The sequence below is a fragment of the Oncorhynchus mykiss genome, chromosome 7 (genome assembly GCF_057628025.1).
Source record: "Oncorhynchus mykiss isolate SJ-2025 chromosome 7, ASM5762802v1, whole genome shotgun sequence".
NCBI lineage: Eukaryota > Metazoa > Chordata > Actinopteri > Salmoniformes > Salmonidae > Oncorhynchus > Oncorhynchus mykiss.
The window spans coordinates 7,507,463-7,535,000 of record NC_143028.1 but is presented as its reverse complement, the minus strand read 5'-3'; the positions used below and the strand labels follow the sequence as shown (position 1 = coordinate 7,535,000).

At 42.4% G+C, this 27,538-nt stretch overlaps 4 protein-coding genes across 5 annotated transcripts in view; all 4 read right to left on the bottom strand.

Moving 5' to 3' along the window:
• Positions 1-2,379, bottom strand: part of LOC110528756 (rho GTPase-activating protein 20) — a 21,594-nt gene extending 19,215 nt beyond the window's left edge. For both annotated transcript variants that reach the window (XM_036982612.2, XM_036982613.2), the window contains exon 1: positions 1,128-2,379. In XM_036982612.2, the coding sequence (XP_036838507.2) occupies positions 1,128-1,223 (96 nt within the window). In that variant the 5' untranslated portion in view covers positions 1,224-2,379. The remainder of the gene's footprint in view (positions 1-1,127) is intronic.
• Positions 2,380-5,188: 2,809 nt separating this feature from the next.
• On the bottom strand, positions 5,189-9,149 carry LOC110527317 (uncharacterized). The gene is made up of 2 exons (XM_021608509.3): positions 8,824-9,149; positions 5,189-6,478 (listed from the first exon to the last, which is right to left on the bottom strand). Exons 1-2 carry the CDS (start codon positions 9,014-9,016, stop codon positions 5,616-5,618), a joined length of 1,056 nt encoding a protein of 351 aa, XP_021464184.3. The 5' UTR covers positions 9,017-9,149; the 3' UTR covers positions 5,189-5,615.
• A 6,611-nt stretch (positions 9,150-15,760) lies between these two features.
• LOC110527320 (uncharacterized) lies at positions 15,761-21,575 on the bottom strand. The gene is made up of 2 exons (XM_021608512.3): positions 21,261-21,575; positions 15,761-16,649 (listed from the first exon to the last, which is right to left on the bottom strand). Exons 1-2 carry the CDS (start codon positions 21,451-21,453, stop codon positions 16,051-16,053), a joined length of 792 nt encoding a protein of 263 aa, XP_021464187.3. The 5' UTR covers positions 21,454-21,575; the 3' UTR covers positions 15,761-16,050.
• A 434-nt stretch (positions 21,576-22,009) lies between these two features.
• LOC149982229 (uncharacterized) lies at positions 22,010-25,967 on the bottom strand. The gene is made up of 3 exons (XM_090242186.1): positions 25,847-25,967; positions 22,785-22,788; positions 22,010-22,647 (listed from the first exon to the last, which is right to left on the bottom strand). The coding sequence occupies exons 1-3, from the start codon at positions 25,965-25,967 to the stop codon at positions 22,071-22,073; spliced, it is 702 nt and encodes a 233-aa protein (XP_090098312.1). The 3' UTR covers positions 22,010-22,070.
• Positions 25,968-27,538: the final 1,571 nt, after the last annotated feature.

Here is a 27,538-nt window from a genome sequence, read left to right as displayed (position 1 = left end):
ACCTGAAAATAACTATTCAGCGACGCTCCCCATCCAACCTGACAGAGCTTGAGAGGATCTGCATAGGAGAATGGGAGAAACTCCCCAAATACAGGTGTGCCAAGCTTGTAGCGTCATACCCAAGAAGATTTGAGGCTGTAATCACTGCCAAAGGTGCTTAAACAAAGTACTGAGTCAAGGGTCTGAATACTTATGTAAATGTCATATCTCCAATTTATATTTGTTATACATTTGCTTTGTCATTATGGGGTATTGTTTGTAGATTGATGAGGGGGAAAACAATTGAATCCATTTTAGAATAAGGCTGTAATGTAACAAAACGTGGAAAAAGTCAAGGGGTCTGAATACTTTCTGAATGCACTGTAGGTCTTGTGACTGGACAGATAAATTAAATAGTTATTAAAACTATCAATTACTGAAGCAGTCAGTGTATTAATGGCAGGCTTGCTTATAGCTGATATTTCCACACAAAGCAGAGCAGTGGGTAAAGCCTACTGCAAAAGGCTGCCAGTCCCCACGCAGCCAGACACTATAGTGGTGCCAGAGACTGGAATACCCGGCTACAGAACACCACAGTTTTTACACAAACACCACAGCTACTGATTCAGAAGACTGCGGAGGGGGAATCTATACATTCCAACTGTTGATCATTGTCCTATAATAACCTACAGTTGGCTATATGATAAAAGCCTAAGGTTTCAAACGAAGATGTCATATTTGATATACTGCATAAGATCAATGGTTTCAGAGCATTGAAACGCTTTTGAAATGTCACATTTTCGCATGGCTATGCAACAAGTAGTGCTGTTTTCAGCAAATAACTGAGTTGCATAGGCCTAATTCCTGGGTCTGTCTATGGATATTCTGATTAGTATCTACAACCGGAGGGTTCGGTTTAACGGCAATTTACTCCCTCCTCCTGCGAACACCATGAGTCTGAACATAGCACCAGCAATCCCCGTGTGAGCCCGTGCGCTACGGGACACAGAGCGCGCAACACAACACAGTTGCAATAAGCTCCTTAACCAAAAAAGTATATTCACTGTTTTGAAACGCATAACAATCACACACATTAATCGGGAATGAGTGCGTAAAAACACATGATTTGGCCTATGACGTTAATTTACCCTCTTGTGTTCATGTTGCGTGCTGGTCTTGGACTCGCCGGTGAGTGACGTCCTGCGGATCAGCTCGTTCTGTTGCTGTGGTGACATGGTTTCCATCCAGGTAGAGTTCCGTGGGAAAAGGGGAGCTGCAACCGCGCTCTACTGTCCCAAAGCTATGAAACTCCATAAAAGTCCTTATTCGTTAGAAGCATTCCACCCATGCGTCGCTGTGCATGTGCGAAAGAAACAAATTCTCCTGTCGACACCTTGCAGTCCAACCAAAGTCGTATAAAGTACGCACAGGATCTGTATACGGTATTATGCCCGTCGTGGTTGAAAATGAGAGTTCAGTTGTCTGGTGTTGAAAACGAACTGTCTATGCCATGCACATCTTCACAATTTATAGGTCCTCTAAGCACGCACCTCACTCAGGCTCCCCACACACTGAAACAAATTGTCTGTGTCAATTCTTTACACACGAGCTCGTGAGCCCTGTGGAGTCGGTGCCTCGGTGGCCCCTGGGTCCTACTGCAGACCGTGTCTGGTAGAGAAGAGTTAGTTATTTTTAAGGGAAATATCTGAGGGAAAATGGACCGGGTAACATTTCAATGAGAGTGGGACTATGTTACAAGCTTGATAACAAAAAAATCGTATGTTCTTGTTGTATTCCTCCAAGACTTGAGGTGAGCTTTGAAGTTTAGACTTGTTAGTGAAAAACACTATTCTTATTATCATGATCAGCAGGATTTAGACATGATAGACATTCATTAACAGGTGGTCAGTGTAATAGACAAGAGGGCGCTCTGCCCACTGTCATAACAAGAGTAGGAGATAAGAAATGGGACCCAAAACTTTGTAGAACTTGGAACTCGGTTTCAAAAAAAGAAAGAATGTAATAAAATCCATTTTACTGCAGCCTCAGACAGAAGTGGAGCACAAACTGGGCTAAAGTGAGAAGAACCAGGACAGTGTGTGCTCCCCAAACCAATCACAATCATAGCCCCATTTAAAGTGGTTCAGAAAATCAGATGACTAGATGAATGAGGGTGATAATGAAATGCCTTGGGCTGTTGGGCAGACAGCACACAGAGAAAGTACAACATACCCTCATTATTGTCTCTGTGAAACTTCCACTTTCTCCTTTAATCTTGAGGGCCGGTTTCCTGGAACCTAATTAGTCCTCAATTAAAAATATGTTTGAAATTTAAAAGAGAAAAAGTAACATCCCTCCTAACTTCTCTTGACATCCTCTCTTTTTCAGGCACACAGACACATTATGTTATGTTATTAGATAGAGGATTTGAGTGGCTTTTCGCCTGTGCTCTGTAGGGTTCCATTAGAAAGGAACGTCTGGTCTCCCTGCACAGCCAAAACATGTGGCGAAGAGCCCTCAGAGCCCTCAGAGCCGCCAACTACAATCACTAACACTACATTCCTATCTTTCTCTCTCACTCTGCCTATCCCTCTCTCCCTCAACTCCCCACACTCTTTCTGTCCATGCCTCTCTCCCTCAACTCCCCACACTCTTTCTGTCCATGCCTCTCTCCCTCAACTCCCCACACTCTTTCTGTCCATGCCTCTCTCCCTCAAGTCCCCACACTCTTTCTGTCCATGCCTCTCTCCCTCAACTCCCCACACTCTTTCTGTCCATGCCTCTCTCCCTCAAGTCCCCACACTCTTTCTGTCCATGCCTCTCTCCCTCAACTCCCCACACTCTTTCTGTCCATGCCTCTCTCCCTCAACTCCCCACACTCTTTCTGTCCATGCCTCTCTCCCTCAACTCCCCACACTCTTTCTGTCCATGCCTCTTTCCCTTCTGCAAACAACCCTATACTTCCCCGTCCGTCCCTCCACCTCTTTCTGTGTTTGTCTTCCTTCATCTCCTCCCTCTCTCCATGTTCATCCCAGCACAGCATTTCTCCCTCCAGTGGTTGGCCCGACCCTCGTCCCATCGATTTAATCAGTTTCCCGAATGAGCCAATGTTCCAGACAGAAAAAGGCAGAGGCATGTGTCTGTCCGCTATGCAAGGTCCTGAGGACATCACCTCTCCTCTTCACCTGCAGCAACTAGCAACACAGGGTCACGTAGACCATGGCTGAAAACTGAGAACTACAATTGACTGAATATTACAAATGCAAAAAGTTGGCGCCATCCAATTACATTAAGTACTACATTCTCATTGTCATATTCGCTCTTCCCCAATGTAACAGACATGGTTAGAATACATCTACAGTTACTCCTATCACTTGATGTTCCTTCCTGCCCTCCGTAGCCTGTATGAGCTGCAGACGTCAGAGGCAGGAGATGTTTATTGCCAATAAATGAGAGACTGATGTGTGAGATAAATATTTATGAAGTGTGTGGATTCCCTCCCTTCAATCCAACAGTAGACAAACTCTCTCTCTCTCTCTCGCTCTCTCTCTCTCTCTCTCTCTCTCTCTCTCTCACACACACATCTGTTTATGGAAAGATTCCTCTGCTGTGTCAGCGCTGTAAAGGCAATACATCATCTGTACAGATAATATACAGAGTGAAGTTTTTGGACTTGGGGACTGGGCCAGAGATGTGAGCTGAATGACTTCGGTTCGAGCTCTGTTCTGGTTCTGGTTTAGAGTGGGTTCATAGAGATGTGATCAGATACGATCACATGCAGTCTGTCCTTTGGTATCCACTCTGTTTGTCCCGTGGCAGCGATCGCCATCCTGATAGCCATAATCTAGTGGCTCACGTCTCTCTTTATAGCTGCCCAAGAATGGCTTGAAAAAGCTGTGGATACCCTCCATCATAGTCAGAGGACCCTGAATCGACCAATTGACCATTGTTCTACTGACAGTATTCCTCAATTGCCACTGACGCTGAAAGACTGTCAGATAAAACTGGGACATTGGATTGTCATCAAGATCGTGTTTCAATGCAGTACTTGAATCAGTACTTGAGACATAAGTACTACAGTAAGTCTTTTTATGGCAACATTTGATTATGTTTGTTGTATGCAACAATTGTAGTACTTTCGTCTGTAGTGTTTCAGATAGGGTCTACATGTTATTCCTTTGTAATGTGTATCACGTCTGCTAGCTATATTTGTATTTACCCTCCCAGTGATCATATCTAGGGTCTATTGTTTTCTGCTAGCAGGCCTATGTCATCTATTACGGTCTCTGGCCCCTTTGAAAACTAGATGATAGACCTCAGGGAATTTTTCTCCTACATATTTCCACTCTGAAAACTAGTAATAAAAGAGTCCTATACCCTCCAGCTCCTCTCTCTGTTTTCTTGACCCATTTCTCTCTGAAATTAATCTGGCATTTCCACCATTGGCACACGAACAATGCCTGCTTACATGAATCTAATTTAAAACAATGTTTCTGGCCACAACTGTCAGAGGCCTTCCTTTCAGTTGGACTTCATTTCGGGTTGGCCTTCCTTTCAGAGGCCTTCATTTAGTTTGTACTGGTGGGAGCCTGAGGAGCAATTATCACAGCCTATGATAACAAACACAGACCCAGATCTGCCCTGGAAACACAGGGAACAGAGGAAACTACCGGTTCCGACAAAAGTCACCCAGACAAATGTTAAGCGGCCAGTACTAGTTCAAATTCAGTTCTTATTGATTGATAAATGACTGGAGATTATTAGGAGGCATTGACCAAATAGGGCCAAATCGGAATGTTGAGGATTCTCCATGACGCTGGTGTTCCTTAGGAATGTGGCCTGTCAAATATCCCACTGACCTACATTTAAACGCTCACAGTTTTCACAGGAAGCCACTGTCAGTATAAGGTAATGGTTCACAAAGTCCTTTACAGCCTGACCTTTACCCAACAAAGGTTTTTGTGACCCAATAATTCAAACAAAGGCACAGATTTACTTTCAGCCATGTCCCAGGAGACACCAGTCATGAGGTAAAATTGACACAGGGCCTGTATGGACAAAGCGTCTGAGAGTTTAGGAATGCTGTTCCAGGATAGGGTTGGGGGTAAGAGGCAGGGAATAGAGCTGATAGAGGATGTATTAAACCTTCCTGATATGAACCAGCACAGAAATCATGTTCAACAGGGAAAAATAGGGTTTCACTATGACATCCATTGAAAAAAACAACTTTATTAAAACAAAGTTTATTTGCTGTATTGAGTCAATACAGATGTGATGGGCTACTTCAATATGCTAACATGCAGCCATCAGTACAGATAGAAGATATCCTGTATGTCATTGTTAATCAATTGAATAACAACTCCTGTTGTTTAGAAATCCAAGTGTGTGCTCTGTGCTAGATACAGTGGTGAGGACATCCTGAAGCCAGCAGTGTCCTGGAGGGTAGGTCCCTGAAAGTGAGAGCTAGATTCATCTTAAAAAGATGACACTGAGTGATACTTCCTCGTCCACACACACAACTCAATTCATTTTTGTCTAGTGCCAGAAAATATAACATTAATTTAAAGTTGGATGTAACAAGAAATCCACAATGATAAAGTATAATTTGTTGTTTTCACTTCAGATTCACTTCAGGCTTAAGCTTTTGCTGCACTCATTGCAGTGATATTATGTATCCCGTTTGTGTGAGTGCTCATATGCAACTTCAAGCTTCCTTTATAACTAAAGCATTTGTCACATTCTTTGCACTGATGAAGTTTCTCCCCTGTGTGAACGCTCTGATGACGTCTTAAATGGCTTAATTCCATGTAACTTTTCTTGCATACAGGACAGCTGTATGTTCTCTGTCCTCTATGAATTCTCATATGCAATGTCAATTCTATCTTCTGGTTGAAAGCGTTGCCACAGTCTTCACACTGAAAAGATTTATCCCCTGTGTGTATCCTTGTGTGTCTGTCCAAGTCACACTTCCGACTGAAACATTTGCCACAGTCTTTGCACTGATAAGATTTCTGTCCTGTGTGTATTCTCATATGCTGTTTCAGGTTACTCATAACATTGAAACATCTACCACATTGTTTGCACTGATAAGGTTTCTCCCCAGTGTGTATCCTTGAATGGATGGTCAAGTGTCCCTTACGTGTGAAGCTGTTGCCACATTGTTTACACTGATACAGTTTCTCCACTGCAGCAGAGCAGTCTGGATGAACTGAGAGGGGCTGATCACTGGTTGGTTGTGGTACTCTGTAGTCCTCTACATCAGGATCTGTTTTGATCTCCTCAGTTATGATGATAGGTAGAGCGCTCCTCTCTTCGTCATCCACAGTTTGGTTTTGGTAAAGATGTGAGGGCTGAGGTGGGTCCTCCTGACTGAGTCTGAGCTCCTGTTGTTCCTCTTTAATCTGTGTGGGTTCTGGGTCATCCTGCCCCAGACTGGGGCTCCACTCCTGATCACAGTTCTGCTGCTCAGGGGGAACGACTGGAGTGAGTAGCTGGAAGTCTGGAGGGAAACAAATATATTCAATCAATATTTTGAATGACTAAAAATTGTGATTTTGTTTGGAAGGCCTCTTTGTGCTTAAAAACAAGAGGATTTGTTGAATGGTCTACTACACTAGCTACAGCATGATTCAACAGAGCAATGTTGGCCAACCAAAGTTATGTTCAGGGTGCGCTATTCCAATATTAGACTTGTCATTCATTATTTCATGAATTAGTGACGAGGCCTTTGGGCATTTCATAGTGGCTGCATTCGAGATAACTCATGGTCCAATGACCACTAGCAGCATGTGTCCCAAGTCCAAAGCTACAGTGCCTTCAGAAAGTATTCACGCCCCTTGACAGATTTTGTTGTGTTACTGCCTGAATTTAAAATAGATTAAATTGAGATTGTGTCATTGGTCTACACACAATACCCCATAATGTCAAAGTGAAATTATGTTTTGATAAAAGTTTACAAGTTAACTAAAAATGAAAAGCTGAAATGTCTTGAGTGAATTAGTATTCAACCTCTTTGTTATGGCATGCCTAAATAAGTTCAAGAGTAAAAATATGCTAAGCTGTCATATGGAATTGTTTTAAGATGGTCATACTATATGGATCATTTAGCTATTTGATTTTTAATTGTAGGACCCCTTTAGGTATCACAAAAATACATACAATTATTTGATAAAATATTGATTTTGGCCTTTACTAATAAAGCCCATTGAAACGTATTGAATAACAGAAATTGCAGAAACTGCTTGAACAAAGAACTATTAAATCCAGTTTTATATGCTACCCCCCCAATCAAAGTCTAATATGGACGCCAATGGGTTTTTTCTGCTTTGCAAGCACATCTGTCTGTGGTTCACAACCGTCTGTTGTCAGCTATTGAGTCCCGGAAGAACCGACAGGGGGGCATTCAGCAAGACGGAGTGTTTTGGAATGTCCAGATGGAAATAGGCTATGTAGTGCAAAACATTGGCATCCATATTAGATCATTATTTGAAGAGGGGGGTAGCATCTAAAAACGGGATTTAATAGTTTCTTGTTCACTGGTCAGCGATATGTTTTTCGCATTGTCATTATGGGGTATTGTGTGTAGATTGATGAGGATTTAATTTTTTTTTTTAGAATAAGGCAGAAACATAACAAAATGTGGAAAACGTCAAGGGGTCTGAATACTTTCCGAATGCACTGTAAATGTGTTTAGCTAATCGGGACTAGAGTGTAGATAGCTTCAGACGAGGGACAAATGGGTACAATCAGAACTAGGATGTAGATAGCTTCAGACGCGGGACAAATGGGTACAATCAGAACTAGGATGTAGATAGCTTCAGACGCGGGACAAATGGGTACAATCAGAACTAGGATGTAGATAGCTTCAGACGCGGGACAAATGGGTATAATCAGGACTAGGATGTAGATAGCTTCAGACGAGGGACAAATGGGTATAATCAGGACTAGGATGTAGATAGCTTCAGACGCGGGACAAATGGGTACAATCAGGACTAGGATGTAGATAGCTTCAGACGCGGGACAAATGGGTATAATCAGGACTAGGATGTAGATAGCTTCAGACGCGGGACAAATGGGTACAATCAGAACTAGGATGTAGATAGCTTCAGACGCGGGACAAGTGGGTATAATCAGGACTAGGATGTAGATAGCTTCAGACGCGGGACAAATGGGTACAATCAGAACTAGGATGTAGATAGCTTCAGACGCGGGACAAATGGGTATAATCAGAACTAGGATGTAGATAGCTTCAGACGCGGGACAAATGGGTACAATCAGAACTAGGATGTAGATAGCTTCAGACGAGGGACAAATGGGTACAATCAGAACTAGGATGTAGATAGCTTCAGACGAGGGACAAATGGGTACAATCAGGACTAGGATGTAGATAGCTTCAGACGCGAGACACGTGGGTCTACTATAGATACAGTCATTGGACCATGAGTTCTCAAACGCTTTCGTTATGGAATACCCTTCAGACCTCAGCCAGCATATCCAACCCGCGTGTTTACAGCTGCAGTAAATTTGGACAGGTTTCTGCGAGATATGTCTCGAAAAATGTATCTCAATCCAGAGTTGAGAAATGCGTTGTACTCCGAATTGTCATCCCTCCACGGGGTCTTAATCTATGTAGGAAGCCTGTCCGACCCTAGTGCAGCTGTAAGCGAACATGTCGCATCTACTGGCTATTTAAACCTCGTTTTATTAGTTAATGAAATAAATAATTGATCAAATGTATAATATTGGGCTAAGAGTGCGCATATCACAACGTGCCATCTGAATTATCTAGTCTAGTGACGTTAAATATACAAATATCGTATCACAACTGTAGCTCGCTATACACACCAACTCTGTGTAACTTTATCTCTGGTTTGATAACCATGGCCAACAGCCTCCGTAGACGCTCGTTCTCCTCTGCTGAACATAAGATGAGTTCCTGAAACTCTGCAATGGTCTTCTCTACGGCCCCGAATATCTCCACAGCAGCCGCGGATAAACGCTCGGCGACGAACACATTCAGCAACTGTAGTTTGGACATATTGGCGATCAAATAAATGTTGAAACTTCTGTCTGCTTTGGTCTAGCAGATCTAATCTATAACATATGTAAACAACGATGGACGGTGTGCTCCTTACACAACGCGATCGGTGAAAAACAGATTGCAGTACAATAGCGCCACCTGCTGTCTTGGAGCATTTAATGGAAAACCAGTCACTGGATCCTACCCCCAACACCAAATTTAGCTAAAATGTCTTCTTCTTCGTTTCTAGCAGACTATACTCTGAATTGCTAGTTTATATTTCTAACTGTTGTCAGTCAGTATATTCTGTAACAACGAGACGTTTTTTTCATGCCTTTGCATGAAAAACCACCATGTCCCAGGAGACACCAGTTGGGAGGAGGTAACATGGTTAGGGCCATGAGGTTGTATTCACAAAGGCCCCAATTCTGGGGGTTAGAAATCCAGGGCTTGAAAACGAAAGTGTCAATGTATGCCAATAACTAAAATGACCTCTTAAATCTGCAAATCTGGATCCCTGCACAGTCTCATTGAAGATCTTGATCCATTTTCTATCCTCTTTGGACTTAAACCCAATTATGATAAGTGTACCTTATGTATTGGATTGTTAAAAGACAATTTTTACATGACCTTGTAGTTTACCTATAAAATGGCCTGATGGTGAAGTAGACATACTTGATATTCATATCCTTAAAGATATCAATTAATTTACCACAAGAAATTTCAATAAAAAGTTAGCAAAAATAGACAAGATTCTGCAACCATTGAGAGGTATACCTGTATATTTATGGACAAATCACATTGATTAACTCGAGTCCAATCTCTTATGTAGGCGTCTTAACCAGCCATAAAATAACGCAATGTGTCACAACAGGTGTAAATATATGGGTTATGGCAGTGTTATGACGATATTATGGACAAGTTGTCCGCTGTTATGACATATTGACATGAATATGACCGTGTCATAACGCGTTGATGCTAGGTGTCAAGTAAAGTGTTACCAAAAAAATGGATGCAGGCTAATTAAATCGTTATGGAGCTGGGGCACAGACTGAGCCGTAACAGTTTGAACCAAACCCATGGCGCAATATTTAGAATTTTGTCGACAGACTAGAATACATCGAGAGAACAGGTTCAGAAAATAGGGATATGGATTTAATTTAATTTACCCCTATTTTCTGAACCGTTTCTGAACTCGTTCTCTCAATGTATTCTAGTCTGTCGACAAAATTCTAATTGAAGATACACGGTATTTAAAAGGGATCACGGCTTAAGATAAATGACCTGAAAACCTTTCTGAATTAAAACTCAATGAGAACATCTGTTGGCCAGCGGATTTTAGTGGTTGAATTACATTTATTCAGCGCACACAAAAGAATCACACCTGCAAAGCCAATTATGCACCTTCATATGGTAAGTCTGAATACCAACTACTGAGAAGGGCGTAAAAAAGGCATAACTTCCTAAATCGGAATCAGATCCAAAGCATCTGATTGGGAGTGCTGATCTAGTTTTGCTTTTTCAATTTAAATGACTGGACAGGGGCAATCGAATCCTAGATCAGCACTCATTGGATATGCTTTATGTCAATTATAATGAATGGGCAGGGGCGAACTGATCCTAGATCGGCCCTCATGTCAGACGCTTTATGAAAACGGTTCAGGATAGGGTTGGGGGTAAGAGGCAGGGAATAGAGCTGATAGAGGATGTATTAAACCTTCCTGATATGAACCATCACAGAAATCATGTTCAACAGAGAAAAATAGGGTTTCACTATGACATCCATTGAAAAAAAAAACTTTATTAAAACAAATTATTTGCTGCATTATTAACTGTCAACACAGATGTGATAGAATCCTTCAATATTCTAACATGGTACAGATGGTACAGATAGAAGGTCCAAATATCCTGTACGTCATTGTTAAACAATTGAATAAGAACTTCTATTGTTTAGAAATCCAAATGTGTGCTCTGTGCTAGATACAGTGGTGAGGACTTCCTTTTTCTTTAGATGTAGACAATTTATTTCATTTCTCTCTTCTTTACACGAAACAACCAACGCATTAAAAACAAAAAACACAAATACAGAGAGAAAGTTTTCCTCAAATGATATGGTGAGGCCTTCCTGAAGCCAGCTGTCCTCCACTTTTTCCACATTTTGTTACATTGCAGCCTTATTCTAAAATCGGGGAAAAAATAAATCATTCTCAGCAAACTACACACAATACCCCATAATGACAAAGCAAAAACAGTTTAGAAAATGTTTGCAAATGTATTAAAAATATAAAACAGATACTGTATTCAGACCCTTTGCTATGAGACTGGGAATTGAGCTCGGGTGCATCCTGTTTCAATTGATCATCCTTGATGTTTCTACAACGTCTACAATTCAATTGATAGGACATGATTTGGAAAGGCACACACCTGTCTATATAAGGTCCCACAGTTGACAGTGCATGTCAGAGCAAAAACCAAGCCATGAGGTAGAAGGAATTGTCCGTAGAGCTCCGAGATAGGGTTGTGCCGAGGCACGGATCTGGGGAAGGATACCAAACATTTCTGCTCCATTGAAGGTCCTCAACAACACAGTGGCCTCCAGCATTCTTAAATGGAAGAAGTTTGGAACCACCAAGACTCTTCCTAGCGCTGGCCGCCCGACCAAACTGAGCAATCGGGGGAGGAGGGCCTTAGTCAGGGAGGTGACCAAGAACCTGATAGTCACTCTGTGGAGATGGGAGAACCTTCCAGAAGGACAACCATCTCTGCAGCACTCCACCAATTATGCTTTTATGGTAGAGTGGTCAGACGGAAGCCACTCCTCAGTAAAAGGCACATGACTGCCCGCTTGGAGTTTGCCAAAAGTCACCTAAAGACTCTCAGACCATGAGAAACAAGAGTCTCTGGTCTGATGAAACCACGATGGAACTCTGCCTGAATACCAAGCGTCACGTCAGGAGGAAACTTGGCACCATCCCTAAGGTGAAGCATGGTGGTGGCAGCATCATGCTGTGGGGATGTTTTTCAGTGGCAGGGACTGGGAGACTAGTCAGGATCGAGGCAAAGCTGAACGGAGCAAAGTACAGAGAGATCCATTTGCTAAAATTTTGAAACAAATGTTTTTGCTTTGTCATTATGGGGTATTGTGTGTAGATTGATGAGGGGAAAAACAATGTAATCCATTTTAGAATAAGGCTGTAACGTAACAATGTAATCCATTTTAGAATAAGGCTGTAACGTAACAAAATGGGAAAAGTCTGAATACTGTCCGAATGCACTGTAGGTCTCTGAAAGTGAGAGCTAGTTTCAGCTAAGAAATCTAATACTGACTGATGCTTTTCACAACTCAATTTGTTTTGTCGTCAAGTGCCAGAAAACAGAACATAACATTAATTTACAAGTTGGATGTGAGAAGAAATCCACAATGACACAAAGTATCATGTTGTTTTCACTTTCACTTCAGGCTGAAGCTTTTGCTGTACTCACTGCAGTAATATAATGTATGCCCTTTAATGTGAGTGCTCATACGTGATGTATGGCTGTTTATAACAACATTAACAATATCTCTCTCATCATCACTCAATGCCTTGGTTTACCCCCACTGTATTCACATCCTACCATACCTTTGTCTGTATATTATACCTTGAAGCTATTTTATCGCCCCCAGAAACCCCCTTTTACTCTCTGTTCCAGACGTCCTAGACCAATTCTCATAGCTTTTAGCCGTACCCTTATCCTACTCCTCCTCTGGTGATGTAGAGGTGAATCCAGGCCCTGCAGTGCCAAGCTCCACTCCTATTCCCCAGGCGCTCTCTTTTGATAACTTCTGTAACCATAATAGCCTTGGTTTCATGCATGTTAACATTAGAAGCCTCCACCCTAAGTTTGTTTTATTCACTGCTTTAGCACACTCTGCCAACCCGGATGTCCTAGCCGTGTCTGAATCCTGGCTTAGGAAGACCACCAAAAACTCTGAAATCTCCATCCCCAAAGGGGGCGGTGTTGCAATGTACTGCAACATAGCCTGCAGAGTTCTGTCCTACTATCCAGGTCTGTACCCAAACAATTTGAACTTCTACTTTTAAAAATTCACCTCTCTATAAACAAGTCTCTCACCGTTGCCGCCTGCTATAGACCACCCTCTGCCCCCAGCTGTGCTCTGGACACCATATGTGAACTGATTGCCCCCCATCTATCTTCAGAGCTTGTGCTGCTAGGTGACCTAAACTGGAACATGCTTAACACCCCGGCCATCCTACAATCTAAGCTTGATACACTCAATCTCGCACAAATTATCAATGAACCTACCAGGTACCACCCCAAAGTCGTAAACATGGGCACCCTCATAGATATCATCCTAACCAACTTGCCCTCTAAATATACCTCTGCTGTTTTCAACCAAGATCACAGCGATCACTGCCTCATTGCATCTGGGTCAGCGGTCAAACAACCTCCACTCATCACTGTCAAACGCTCCCTGAAACACTTCAGCGAGTAGGCCTTTCTAATCGACCTGGCCGGGGTATCCTGGAAGGATATTGACCTCATCCCGTCAATAGAGGATGCCTGGTTATTAAAAAAAAAAAAAAAACATCTTAAATAAGCATGCCCCATTCAAGAAATATAGAACCAGGAACAGATGTAGCCCTTGGTTCTCTCCAGACCTGACTGCCCTTAACCAACACAAAAACATCCTATGGCATTCTGCATTAGCATCGAACAGTCCCCGTGATATGCAACATTTCAGGGAAGATAGAAACCAATATACACAGGCAGTTAGAAAAGCCAAGGCTAGCTTTTTCAAGCAGAAATTTGCTTCCTGCAACACAAATTCAAAAAAGTTCTGGGACACCGTAAAGTCCATGGAGAATAAGAACCCCTCCTCCCAGCTGCCCACTGCACTGAGGATAGGAAACTATGTCACCACCGATAAATCCACTATAATTGAGAATTTCAATAAGCATTTTTCTACAGCTGGCCATGCTTTCCACCTGGCTACCCCTACCCCGGTCAACAGCACTGTACCCCCCACAGCAACTCGCCCAAGCCTTCCCCATTTCTCCTTCTCCCAAATCCAGTCAGCTGATGTTCTGAAAGAGCTGCAAAATCTGTACCCCTACAAATCAGCCGGGCTAGACAATCTGGACCCTTTCTTTCTAAAATTATCTGCCGAAATTGTTGCAACCCCTATTACTAGCCTGTTCAACCTCTCTTTCGTGTCATCTGAGATTCCCAAAGATTGGAAAGCAGCTGAGGTCATCCCCCTCTTCAAAGGGGGGGAGGGGACACTCTTGACCCAAACTGCTACAGACCTATATCTATCCTATCCTGCCTTTCTAAGGTCTTCGAAAGCCAAGTCAACAAACAGATTACCGACCATTTCGAATCCCACCGCACCTTCTCTGCTATGCAATCTGGTTTCAGAGCTGGTCATGGGTGCACCTCAGCCACGCTCAAGGTCCTAAACGATATCTTAACCACCATCGATAAGAAACAATACTGTGCAGCTGTATTCATTGACCTGGCCAAGGCTTTCAACTCTGTCAATCACCACATCCTCATCAGTAGACTCGATAGCCTTGGTTTCTCAAATGATGGCCTCGCCTGGTTCACCAACTACTTATCTGATGGAGTTCAGTGTGTCAAATCGGAGGTCCTTTTGTCCGGGCCTCTGGCAGTCTTTATGAGTGCTACATGGTTCAAATCTTGGGCCGACTCTCTTCTCTGTATACATCAATGATGTCGCTCTTGCTGCTGATGAGTCTCTGATCCACCTCTACGCAGACGACACCATTCTGTATACTTCTGGCCCTTCTTTGGACACTGTGTTAACAGCCCTCCAGACGAGCTTCAATGCCATACAACTCTCCTTCCGTGGCCTCCAACTGCTCTTAAATACAAGTAAAACTAAATGCATGCTCTTCAACCGATCGCTGCCTGCACCTGCCCGCCCAGCATCACTACTCTGGACGGCTCTGACTTAGAATATGGGGACAACTACAAATACCTAGGTGTCTGGTTAGACTGTAAACTCTCCTTCCAGACTCACATCAAACATCTTCAATCCAAAGTTAAATCTGGAATTGGCTTCCTATTTCGCAACAAAGCATCCTTCACTCATGCTGCCAAACATACCCTCGTAAAACTGACCATCCATGTCATTTACAAAATAGCCTCCAATACCCTACTCAATAAATTGGATGCAGTCTATCACAGTGCCATCCATTTAGTCACCAAAGCCCTATATACTACCCTCCACTGCGACCTGTACGCTCTTGTTGGCTGGCCCTTGCTTCATACTCGTCGCCAAACCCACTGGCTCCAGGCCATCTAAAAGACCCTGCTAGATAAAGTCCCCCCTTAGCTCGCTGGTTACCATAGCAGCACCCACCTGTAGCACACGCTCCAGCAGGTATATCTCTCTGGTCACCCCCAAAACCAATTCTTCCTTCGGCCGCCTCTCCTTCCAGTTCTCTGCTGCCAATGACTGGAACGAACTACAAAAATCTCTGAAACTGGAAACACTTATCTCCCTCCCTAGCTCTAAGCACCAGCTGTCAGAGCAGCTCACAGATTACTGCACCTGTACATAGCCCATCTATAATTTAGCCCAAACAACTACCTCTTCCCCTACTATATGTATTTATTTTGCTCCTTTGCATCCCATTATTTCTATTCCTACATCGCACATTCTTCCACTGCAAATCTACCATTCCAGTGTTTTACTTGCTATATTGTATTTCCTTTGCCACCTTGGCCTTTTTTTGCCTGTACCTCCCTTATCTCACCTCATTTGCTCACATTGTATATACACTTATTTTTCTACTGTATTATTGACTGTATGTTTGTTTTACTCCATGTGTAACTCTGTGTTGTTGTATCTGTCGAACTGCTTTGCTTTATCTTGGCCAGGTCGCAATTGTAAATGAGAACTTGTTCTCAACTTGCCTACCTGGTTAAATAAAGGTGAAATAAAAAATAAATAAATAACCAAAGCTTTTGCCACATTATTTGCACTGGTAAGATTTATCCCGTGTGAACACACTGATAAAGTCTTAAATAGCTTTCCATTGATACGGATTCTCTCCTGTATGTATCCTTGCATGGCTGGTCAAGTTGCTCTTATGGTTAAATCTTTTGCCACATTGTTTGCACTGATAGGGATTCTCTCCTGTGTGTACCCTTGTGTGGATGGTCAAGTTGCTCTTCTGGTTAAACCTTTTGCCACATTGTTTGCACAGAAAAGGTTTCTCTCCTGTGTGTATCTTTAAATGCAAGGTCAAGTTTCCCTTACGTGTAAAGCTTTTGCCACATTGTTTACACCAATATGTTTTTTCCAGTGTAGCAGAGCAGTCTGGATGAACTGAGAGGGGCTGATCACTGGTTGGTTGTGGTACTCTGTAGCCCTCTACATCAGGTTCTGTTTTGATCTCTTCAGTTATGATGATAGGTAGAGCGCTCCTCTCTCCATCATCCACAGTTTGGTTTTGATAATGATGTGAGGGCTGAGGTGAGTCCTCCTGACTGAGTCTGAACTCCTGATGTTCCTCTTTAATCTGTGTGGGCTCTGGGTCCTCCTGCCCCAGACTGGGGCTCCACTCCTGCTCACAGTTCTGCTGCTCATGGGGAACAGAGGGAGTGAGTAGCTGGAAGTCTGGAAGAAAAAAACAAATTAAATCAACATTGACTTATCTTAATACAAAATCTGTACTTTTACTTGGAAGGCCTGTCTGTGCAAAAAAAACTAGATGATTTGTTGTCTTGTCTACACTGATGGGAAACATGAAAATGAGCTCCCTGAATTCCCTGTTAGGGTGAAGGAGGCAGAGATTTCCAGGATAAGAGCTGTCCAGTGTCTCTTATACCGAGGCAGCCAAAAGAGTGAAAGAAAGTGCTAGTGGGTCGGTTTCCATGGTGGAGACACCGTACTCTAGTCCTGTGTTCGCCAGGTGCAGGGTCCAGATACCCTCGTTGTGAAAAAGGTGGACTTTGGCATTTATCGCTATGGTTATAAACTGCACTGCCGGAGTGGATAAGAACTCAAGATTGATCGATATCATATCTGAAGCTGAACACCTCTTAGGGTTGAATGATGTCATGGACGAGGGGCTACACAGAGTACTGGCTGGAGACCTGGTTCTGAGTGCATTTTGGATGAATGACGCTGTCTGCCCTAAAATCCCACTTTAGAAGAAGACTGGTCTTGCTTTGTTCATAACCAAATGGGAAGATGGTATTTGCCACATACGACAGGGAAAAAACATCCCTTCAACTGGTAAATACTAGTGGGAAACTCATCTATCGTCCCAAGCTCCGACTTATCCCACATGCTGAACCTGACGTCACACATTAAGATAATCATCTTGAGAATGGCATTTTTGGCCGGTAAATGCAACAAAACATTATTTATAAAATCTATGAATATGTTTTTTACACAATTTGTTTGTGAGCATGATAACTGTATTTTTAGATTATGGTTGAAGCAGCTTGTTTGCCATTGGCCAATCTGCATTTCTCAACGAGTTCAAAGCATGTGAATGCATCCAACTCGTATTTACGACTCCACCGCTGGTAATTAACACTTTCCCACTTGGCTATGAACGCAGCATCTACGACAGAGAAGGTGTAGAAACCGAGACACCTCATAGGCTCATATTATCTGGTTGCCGCATAAGTAGACCAGCCTCATTTATAACGTTACTTAAATTTCACACCAATTAAATTCGTGCGCCATTTCTGAAAAGTTCGCGCACATACAAAAATATTGAGATTTATCAACTTGGCGCACGCCATACGGTTACGGTTATAAAATCAGACCCGTCCTGAAACTGTGCACTCGTGAACGAGCATTAAAACTCTGCCTGAAAGACGCTTATCGTTCACAATAACGCCCTTATTTGATGTATACTTTTAAAGTATTTGAATTAGGCCGAAGCATGTTTCTAAAGGAAATAGCAGTAGTGAACTTGATCAAATGTCTTTGGAGGGGATGGCACAATGTTAAACTTGCTGTACAATTGCAAATGGCTGTGGACCTGTAAACAGATCGTTTGAATTTAATAGGGCATGTTTTGCATTAACTTTTTCTCGAACCTATGCTGACACTGCCCGCAAATTTTGAAACAGTGTCTACTCACAGTGGTATCCATACACCTCAATGCAAAATATCAACTGTCTGTTCACCTGTTAAATTCTACTTTGTTATAAACCAGCTTCCTTACTGATGCATAGAGCTAAATACTTGAAATAATAGCGTATCTAATAGGCCCAATTAAATGAGAGATGCGCATGGTAATTTGTTGTATATAGGCTATGGCTACTTCGGGAATATGAACCCAGCATGCCCAGAAAAGGTGAAAAAAATATTCTACAATGGTTATGAAAAGTTGTGTATAAATCCAATATTGGCTACTGAAGAAATGTTAAATTAGAGTATTCAAACTATAGAAGTAACCTACACCTTAATAACCTGCGCTCCAGATCTATTGACCTCTGTGAAGTGGGTCCCATTAAACTAGAGACAGAACGAAAGGTATCACTGTTGTAGGACTATAGGCTACCTCCTGAGTATGAAACCATTGCAAAAAGTAGAGGATTTTATTATGCAATGAAATAAATAATAGCCTAGGAAATATACTTATTTCTAATTATTTTAAAATGCAAAGATAAACAAATTAGACTTCCTCTCCTCACTAATGGCAAATTATTGCATCTTGATATTAACCTGTTTGCTATGAATAAGCCGTCCCTCGTGTCCCCCTTTTCACAAAATACTAATCTAGTTGCAATGCAATACTTCAACCACTAGAAACTGTGCGTGTGCATTAGAGGTCAACCGATTATGATTTTTCAACACCGATACCGATTGTTGGAGGACCCAAAAAAAGCAGATACCGATTAAAATCGGCCAATTTTTGTATATTTATTTGTAATAATGACAATTACAACAATACTGAATGAACACTTATTTTAACTTAATATAATACATTAATAAAATCAATTTAGCCTCAAATAAATAATGAAACATGTTCAATTTGGTTTAAATAATGCAAAAACAAAGAAGAAAGTAAAAGTGCAATATGTGCCATGTAAGAAAGCTAACGTTTAAGTTCCTTGCTCAGAACATATGAAAGCTGGTGGTTCCTATTAACATGAGTCTTCAAAATTCCCAGGTAAGAAGTTTTAGGTTGTAGTTATTATAGGAATTACAGGACTATTTCTCTCTATACCATTTGTACTTCATTAACCTTTGACTATTAGATGTTCTTAAAGGCACTTTCAAGCGAACTGAACACAGCCCTGGTCGCTAGGCGGTATTACCTAATACATGTGTAAACACGAGGGGATTCGATGCTCCTGGTGTACCGGGTTAGCGTTGACTGCATTTGTTTTGGAACCGGGCTGCCTCCCAGTTGTGAGCCAGGTGCTCCGTTCTGGCCGATGAATAAAGCCTACATTGTAGAATAATAGCGAAGACATCAATACTATGAAATAACACATATCGAATCATGTAGTAACCAAAAAAGTGTTAAAACAAATCAAAATATATTTTAGATTCTTCAAAGTAGCCACCCTTTGCCTTGATGACAGCTTTGCACACTCTTGGCATTCTCTCAACCAGCTTCACCTGGAATGCTTTTCCAACAGTCTTGAAGGAGTTCCTACATATGCTGAGCACTTGTTGGCTGCTTTTCCTCCACTCTGTGGTACAACTCATTCCAAACCATCTCAACTGGGTTGAGGTCGGTTGATTGTGGAGGCCAGGTCATCTGATGCAGCACTCCATCACTCTCCTTCTTGGTAAAATAGCCCTTACACAGCCTGGAGGTGTGTTGCATCATTGTCCTGTTGAAAAACAAATGAGTCCCACGAAGCACAAACCAGATGGGATGGCGTATCGCTGTGGTAGCCATGCTGGTTGCCTTGAATTCTAAATAAGTCACCGACAGGGTCACAAGCAAAGTACCCCACACCATCACACCTCTTTCATGCTTCACGGTGGGAATCACATATGCAGAGATCATCTACCTTTAGTAGTGATTTCTTTGTAGCAATTCGATCATGAAGGCCTGATTCACGCAGTCTCCTCTGAACAGTTGGTGTTGATATGTGTCTGTTACTTGAACTCTGTGAAGCATTTATTTGGGCTGGTAACTGTAATGAACTTATCCTCTGCAGCACTGGGCCTTCCTTTCCTGTGGCAGTCCTCCTGCTAGCCAGTTTCACCATAACGCTTGATTGTTTTTGCGACTGCACTAGTTGTTGACATTTTCCACATTTACTGACCTTCATTTCACGTCTTAAAGTAATGATGGACTGTCGTTTGTCTTTGCTTATTTGCACTGTTTTTGCCATAATATGGAATCGGTATTTTACCAAATAGGGCTATGTTCTGTATACCCCCCTACCTTGTCACAAAACAACCAATTGTCTCAAACGCATTAAGAAGGAAGTAAATTCCACAAATGAACTTTTAACAATGCACACCTGTTAATTGAAATGCATTTCAGGTGACTCCCTCATGAAGCTGGTTGAGAGAATGCCAAGAGTGTGCAGAGCTGTAATAAAAGGCAAAGGGAGGCTAACTTAGAAGAATTTCAAATATATTTTGATTTGCGTAACACTTTTTTGGTTACTACATGATTCCATATGTGTAATTTCATAATTTATTATTCTACAATGTAGAAAATAGTACAAATAAAGAAAAACCCTTGAATGTGTAGGTGTCTCCAAACTTTTGACTGGTACTTTATATTTTATGGAGAAGAGATGTTGAATGTTCCTGAATGATGCGCAGATTACCATTCGATTTGAGTAGCCCTGGCTAGCGGTTCAACCCGGGCAGGTTAATCGAATCCCCTCAGTCTGAAATCGCAAAAAGTCGTCCATCACCATATGGTAACCGCCCTCTGGCACCATAATCCAAACTTTTTCAACTATTCGTTCCGTTTCCGTTAAATTCAACGCTGCACCCTTTTCTGTCTACACTACAGCACGTGATTCAATGAAGCAACGTTGGCAAACCAGGGGTGTATTCCTTAAGCTGATTCTGTTGCAAAACTTTTCTTAGACGGAAGCAAACGAAACGAAATGGAAAGGGATCTACCTGAATTTGTTTAATATAAATTCTAATTTTGCATGTTTGCACTAATGATTACTCCCCAGAGTTGCGGTCAGGGTGAGAATTGCACAACGTGCCACATAAATTGTCTAGTACCATTATTCTACAAGTAAAATATTGTTATACGTTTAACTCGCTACAGACCTGTTCTGTATAACTGTATCTCTGATTTGATAATCATGTCCATCTCCCTCCGTAGACGCTCGTTCTCCTTTGCTGAACGGAAGATTTCTTCCCGATACTCCGCTATAGTCTTCTCTACGGCCCCGAATATCTCCACAGCAGCTGTCGACAAACGCTCGGTAACGAACACATTCAGCAAATGTAGTTTGGACATATTGGCGAGGACAATGAAAGTCTAGCTGTTTGTTTTATCAAAGAAATGTTGAAACGTCTGTCTGCTTCAGCCTAGCGGGTTTACACTACCTAGTAGATACCTTTTGTAAACAACAATGTCACGTGCTGTGTTTTCTATTCATCAACCGCGAACGGTGTAAGACTGCATTACATTAGCGCCCCCTGCTGTCTTGGAGCACGTCAAACCACGTCCGGAGGCCGTCAATGAACTGGGAGAAGTTTGAGGCAAGCAACTAGAGCATGTCGTCAAAACGGAGTACAGGCTATTGTGCTCTGTTGTAGACAGCCGCGAGGACTTCCTGTAGCCAGCAGTGTCCTGGAGAGTAGGTTTTGGTGAAATTGACGTCAATTAAGCTATTGTCAAAACATGTCACGAGGTCATCAATTAACTGGGAGAAACTTGAGCTGGATTTGCCATCCAGGCAAGCAACCAGAGCCATGTCGTCCGCATACAGGTATTTGATGACGGTGAGGTCACTGTTTTTGCGTACAGTTGTTATTTGTGTATACGGAGGACAGGAGTGTGTTCTGTGTTAGATACAGCTGTGACAACTTCCTGAAGCCAGCAGTGTAGGTCCCTGAAACTGAGCGCTAGATTCAGTTTACCAATCTAATACTGACTGGTGATTTCCTGCATACAGGACAGATATATGGTCTCTCTCCTGCATGAGCTCTCATATGCAATGTCAATTCTATCTTCTGGTTGAAGACTTTGCCACAGTCTTTACACTGATATGATCTCTCCCCTGTATGTATCCTTGAATGGACTGTCAAGTGTCCCTTCTGGCTAAACCTTTTGTCACATTGTTTGCACTGATAGGGATTCTCTCCTGTGTGTACCCTTGTATGTCTGTCCAAGTCACCTTTCTGGTTAAACCTTTTGTCACATTGTTTACACAGATAAGATTTCTCCCCTGTGTGTGTTCTTGAATGGATGGTCAAGTATCCCTTACATGTGAAGCTGTTGCCACATTGTCTACACTGATATAGTTTCTCCACTGCAGCAGAGCAGTCTGGATGAACTGAGAGGGGCTGATCACTGGTTGGTTGTGGTACTCTGTATTCCTCTACATCAGGATCTGTTTTGATCTCCTCAGTTATGATGATAGGTAGAGCGCTCCTCTCTACGTCATCCACAGTTTGGTTTTGGAAAGACTGGGGTTCCACTGGAAGTCTGGAGGGGAAAAAATATATTCAATCAATATAGACTTATCTTAATGTCTCATTTTGTTAGGAACGCCTCTCTGTGCTCAAAAATAAAACTAGTTTGTTGACTAGTCTACACTACAGCACAGAAAAGGCTATACTGACACTCCTGACATACAAAAACATATTTAATTTGAGAATTAGTTCAAATTAGGTTACGTTTCTGGTCAGGACTAAGGTAACGGGTCAGTTCTAGATTTTGGTTACTTGTTTACAGGACCGGAGTGTCCTTATAGCCGGTACCCCAGCACGTGACTTAACAAAGCAATGTTGGCGAAGCAGGAGTTGCGTTCATGGGTGCGCATAGCCAGAGAAGAAGAGGGATTCAACTCGTTGCCACGAAGTCAAAATTGGCAAAATAGTGAAAAATAACATTTGCTTCTTGATCTTAATTTAAGGTGTGGTTAAGGTTAGGTTTAACATTTTCAGATACATTTTTGAAATAGGTGGGATTTATGCCTTTGTTGCTGTGGTAACTAGTATCGACCGAGGAAGAGACAAAGCTCTTTGGCATGAGAGAGGCAATACGGACACGCCTGGAGCACAAAATTGATGACGTATGTCTCGCAGCGAGAGTTGAGTGGAGACGAACGGATTCTGTTCAGTCAGTCATCGTAACTAGCTCTCGTTGTTTTCGTAAAGGGCCGCCAAACGACCTATGGGAACTCCTTCCCCTTCACATGATCTGATTGAGATGTGCTGAATTTGAAATTTGTCTGCCAAAGTTGGAACTTGTGAGATTACTCAGATAAAAACAGAATGAATCTGAACAACCAACAACCACGGATAACCACAAGGAGAATAAGGTGAGGAAACAGTCCACGTCAGTCAGGCCCATCTTTTTTAAAGAATCACAATTTATTTAAATCTATAGTTTAGTCAAATAAGTAGTTTTGTTGTAATCACAAGAAAATCTTAACTCAAACTCAGGTAGAGTGCCACAGTCAGCCAGAAACATCTGAATGCTCTTAGTTTCCCTGTCTGATATGGCTGCTACTTAGAAATACTGTAACAGTAAATAATTTGATGACATTCACTGCTATCAACCTTTCTCCAATATAACCTCATAGTTTACACAGACCCACCTTTGACAAATACATCCCTGTGTGAAAAGGCCTCCCAGGCTGTTTTTGTCAACGAGCTCAATGTATTCCAAACACTGGTGGTAACCAGATGATCCCAATAATTCAGGTAGTAAACGTTGGTACAGTGCATTCGGAAAGTATTCAGACCCCTTGACTTTTTCCACATTGTTATGTTACAGCCTTATTCTAAGATGGATTCAATTGTTTTTTCCCCCTCATCAATCTACACACAATACCCCACCATAATGACCAAAAAAAAGGTAATATGACATTTACATAAGTATTCAGACCCTTTACTCAGTACTTTGTTGAGGCGCTTTTGGCAGCGAATACAGCCTTGAGTCTTGTTGGGTATGAAGCTAGAAGCTTGGCACACCTGTATTTGGGGAGTTTCTCCCATACTTCTCTGCAGATCCTCTCAAGGTCTGTCAGGTTGGATGGGGAGTGTCACTGCACAGCTATTATCAGGTCTCTCCAGAGATGTTCAAATCGGGTTCAAGTCCGGGCTCTGGCCGGACCACTCAAGGACATTCAGAGACTTGTCCCGAAGGCACTCCTGCGTTGTCTTGGCTGTGTGCTTAGGGTTGTTGTCCTGTTGGAAGGTGAACCTTCGCCCCTAGTCTGAGGTCCTGAGCGGTCTGGAGCAGGTTTTCATCAAGGATCTCTCTGTACTTTGCTCCGTTCATCTTTCCCTCGATTCTGACTAGTCTCCCAGTCCCTGTCGCTGAAAAAACATCCCCACAGCATGATGCTGCCACCATCATGCCTCACCGTAGAGATGGTGCCAGGTCCAGATGTGACGCTTGGCATTCAGGCCAAAGAGAATACTCCAAGTGGACTGTCATGTGCCTTTTACTGAGGAGTGGTTTCAGTCTGGCCCCTCTACTTTAAAGCCCTGATTTGGTGGAGTGCTGCAGAGAATAGTTGTCCTTCTGGAAGGTTCTCCCATCTCCACAGAGGAACTCTGGAGCTCTGTCAGAGTGACCATCGAGTTCTTGGTCACCTCCCTGACCAAAGCGCTTCTCCCCTGATTGCTCAGTTTAGCCAGGTGGCCAGCTCTAGGAAGAGACTTGGTGGTTCCAAACCTCTTCCATTTAAGAATGATGGAGGCCACTGTGTTCTCGGGGACCTTCAAATGCTGCAGAAATGTTTTGGTACCCTTCCCCAGATCTGTGCTTCGACACAATCCTGTCTCGGAGCTCTACGGACAATTCCTTCGACCTCATGGCTTGGTTTTTGCTCTGACATGCACTTTCAACTGTGGGACCTTATATAGACCGGTGTGTGCCTTTCCAAATCATGTCCAATCAATTGAATGTACCACAGGTGGACTCCAATCAAGTTGTTGAAACATCTCAAGGATAATCAATAAAAACAGGATGCACCTGAGCTCAATTTAGTCTAATACCAAAGGGTCTGAATACTTATGTAAGTGTTAAATGTATAACCTGTTTTCGCTGTGTCATTATGGGGTATTGTCTGTAGATTGATGAGGGTCAAATTTAATTGTGTCCTTTTTAGAATAAGGCTGTAATGTAACAAAATGTGGAAGGGGTTTGAATACTTTCCGAATGCACTGTATATTGCATATATTAGCGTTACTAGGCTACACTGAACCATGGCGGACCCAATGTATGGCTTTTTTTCATATTAAAATGTGTTCCAGTGCAACATACCTAGTTTTCAACCACTGATACTTGGCTCTTTGAAATAAGCATTTGTAACGCAGTATTCCAATGGATCGAGTTTTTAATTCGTTACGTTAGATAATTGGCAGGTCACGGTGATGTCTAGAATGGTGACCAATAATACAAGTCATTTCTCCCTTGCCCATCGAAATAAATGGGGTCGTTGACAACTAGCCATCATAAACTAGTCTCACCAGGACGACTGACTGAACCGAATCCATTCGTCTCCACTCGACTCCATACGTCATCAATTTGGGCACAATGCATGTACCCTTCCGCATAACACAACGTGCCACATGCATCTAGTCTATTAACTAGTCTACATGTCAAATCTCGTTACAACAACTGCATTACGCTACAAACCTCTGTGTAACGTTATTTCTGGTTTGCTAACCATGTCCAACATCCTCCGTAGACGCTCGATCTATAATCTTCTCCACGACCACAAATATCTCCACAGCAGCTGCTGACAAACGCTCGGTGACGAACACATTCAACAACTGTAGTTTCGACATATTGGAAATGGTTATGAAAGTCAAGTTGTTCGTTTTATTAAAGAGATGTTGGTTGAAACCTCTCTCTCTCTGATTCTGCGTACCGGTTGATAGCGACCTTGTTGTCATTTCACTAAAGTTGGTCGGTGAAAAAAAGACTTCATTACAATAACACCACCTGCCGTATTGGAGCATTTCATGGAAAACCATTGTTGTCAGTCAGTATATTCCCAAATATTTTATGTTGAGGTACGAGATCTTTGAGCCACATTACCTGGACCAAGTTTTGCCCTCAGTTTAAATATGGGTCCCAACCAGACATAACACCACTTTTGTTAATGCCTTTTAGTATCTTCTAATTAAAGCACCTGGGCTCCTGAGTGGCACAGCGGTCTAAGGCACTGCATCTCAGTGCTAGAGGCGTCACTACAGACCCTGGTTTGATTCCAGGCTGTATCACCACCGGCCGTGATTGGGTGTCCACAATTGGCCCCTGTGTTGGAAGGGGTAGGCCGTTATTGTAAATAAGAATTTATTCCTAACTGATTTACTGACTTAAATAAAGGTAAAATAAAAAGCTGCAATATGTAACTTTTTGTCGGAGGAAGGCCCAAAAAATGCTCAAAGACTCCAGTCACCCAAGTCATAGACTGTTCTCTCTGCGCCAAGTCCAGGACCAAAAGGCTCCGGAACAGCTTCTACCCCCAAGCCATAAGAACAGCTAATCAAATGGCCACCAAATAGCTGAAATTACAATGTTTTTGGTTATGGAAAATATATTTCATGCGCCAAATACAACAGCTGTTTAGATGGTACAGTGACTCTCTACACTATACTTGCTTGTTTTGTGACAAATTTAAATTAGGCGAACTATTACAATTTTAGCAACCAATAAATGGCGGAGAGATTTCTGCATAGTGCACCCACAAAGTTTCTAACATCTTGAACACACCCACAGCGTCATTGGGCAAAATGGTACGCAGCATCATGTGGATATGTGTGCAATAAAAGTGACACTTTCACCTTCTGCTACCATTTCCTTCAAGCCATCTACACATACAATTTGATGCATACGTTCGATATATCCAATTTATGCACCACGCAGAACGCACTGCCTCTGCAACGCAATCCATTGGAAATGAATTGTAGTTATTGTGTACCAACATGCCAAGCCACTGTTGGTGCGATCGAGGCGTAAAACCCAGAGGCGCAACATCTTGAGACTTCCAGGATCCTTGTGAAACAGACCAAGCCGGGGTTTGGGGTTTGAGAAGTGAAAAAAATCTTCCATAGCTGTTTCTTAGGGATCCAAAACAGTACATCATATAACATTATTACACCACTACATATCTATAATACAAAATGTATAATACCACCATTCAACAATATTGCAGTGAACGTGTGTGTAGAGTGCGTGTGCTAGTGTGTGTATGCGTGTGTCTGTTAGGGCTCAAATCCATCTCTTGTGGCCACCAGGGGGAGACTCGTCGAGGCCTTGGTGACAGACGGAGAAAACATCACGAGGCGATGGCTCCATCTGCTGGACGTGCCAGGTCTCGACGGGATCTCCGGCCAGGACTAATTGGGGCTGT

Coding starts and splice junctions, on each gene's coding strand:
- LOC149982229 (XM_090242186.1), bottom strand. CDS start 25,967: ATGTCGAAACTACAGTTGTTGAATGTGTTCGTCACCGAGCGTTTGTCA.
- LOC110527317 (XM_021608509.3), bottom strand. CDS start 9,016: ATGTCCAAACTACAGTTGCTGAATGTGTTCGTCGCCGAGCGTTTATCC. Junction 6,479..8,823: donor GATAAAGTTACACAGAGTTG/GTGTGTATAGCG, acceptor GTTTCCCTCCAG/ACTTCCAGCTACTCACTCCA.
- LOC110527320 (XM_021608512.3), bottom strand. CDS start 21,453: ATGTCCAAACTACATTTGCTGAATGTGTTCGTTACCGAGCGTTTGTCG. Junction 16,650..21,260: donor GATACAGTTATACAGAACAG/GTCTGTAGCGAG, acceptor TTTTTCTTCCAG/ACTTCCAGCTACTCACTCCC.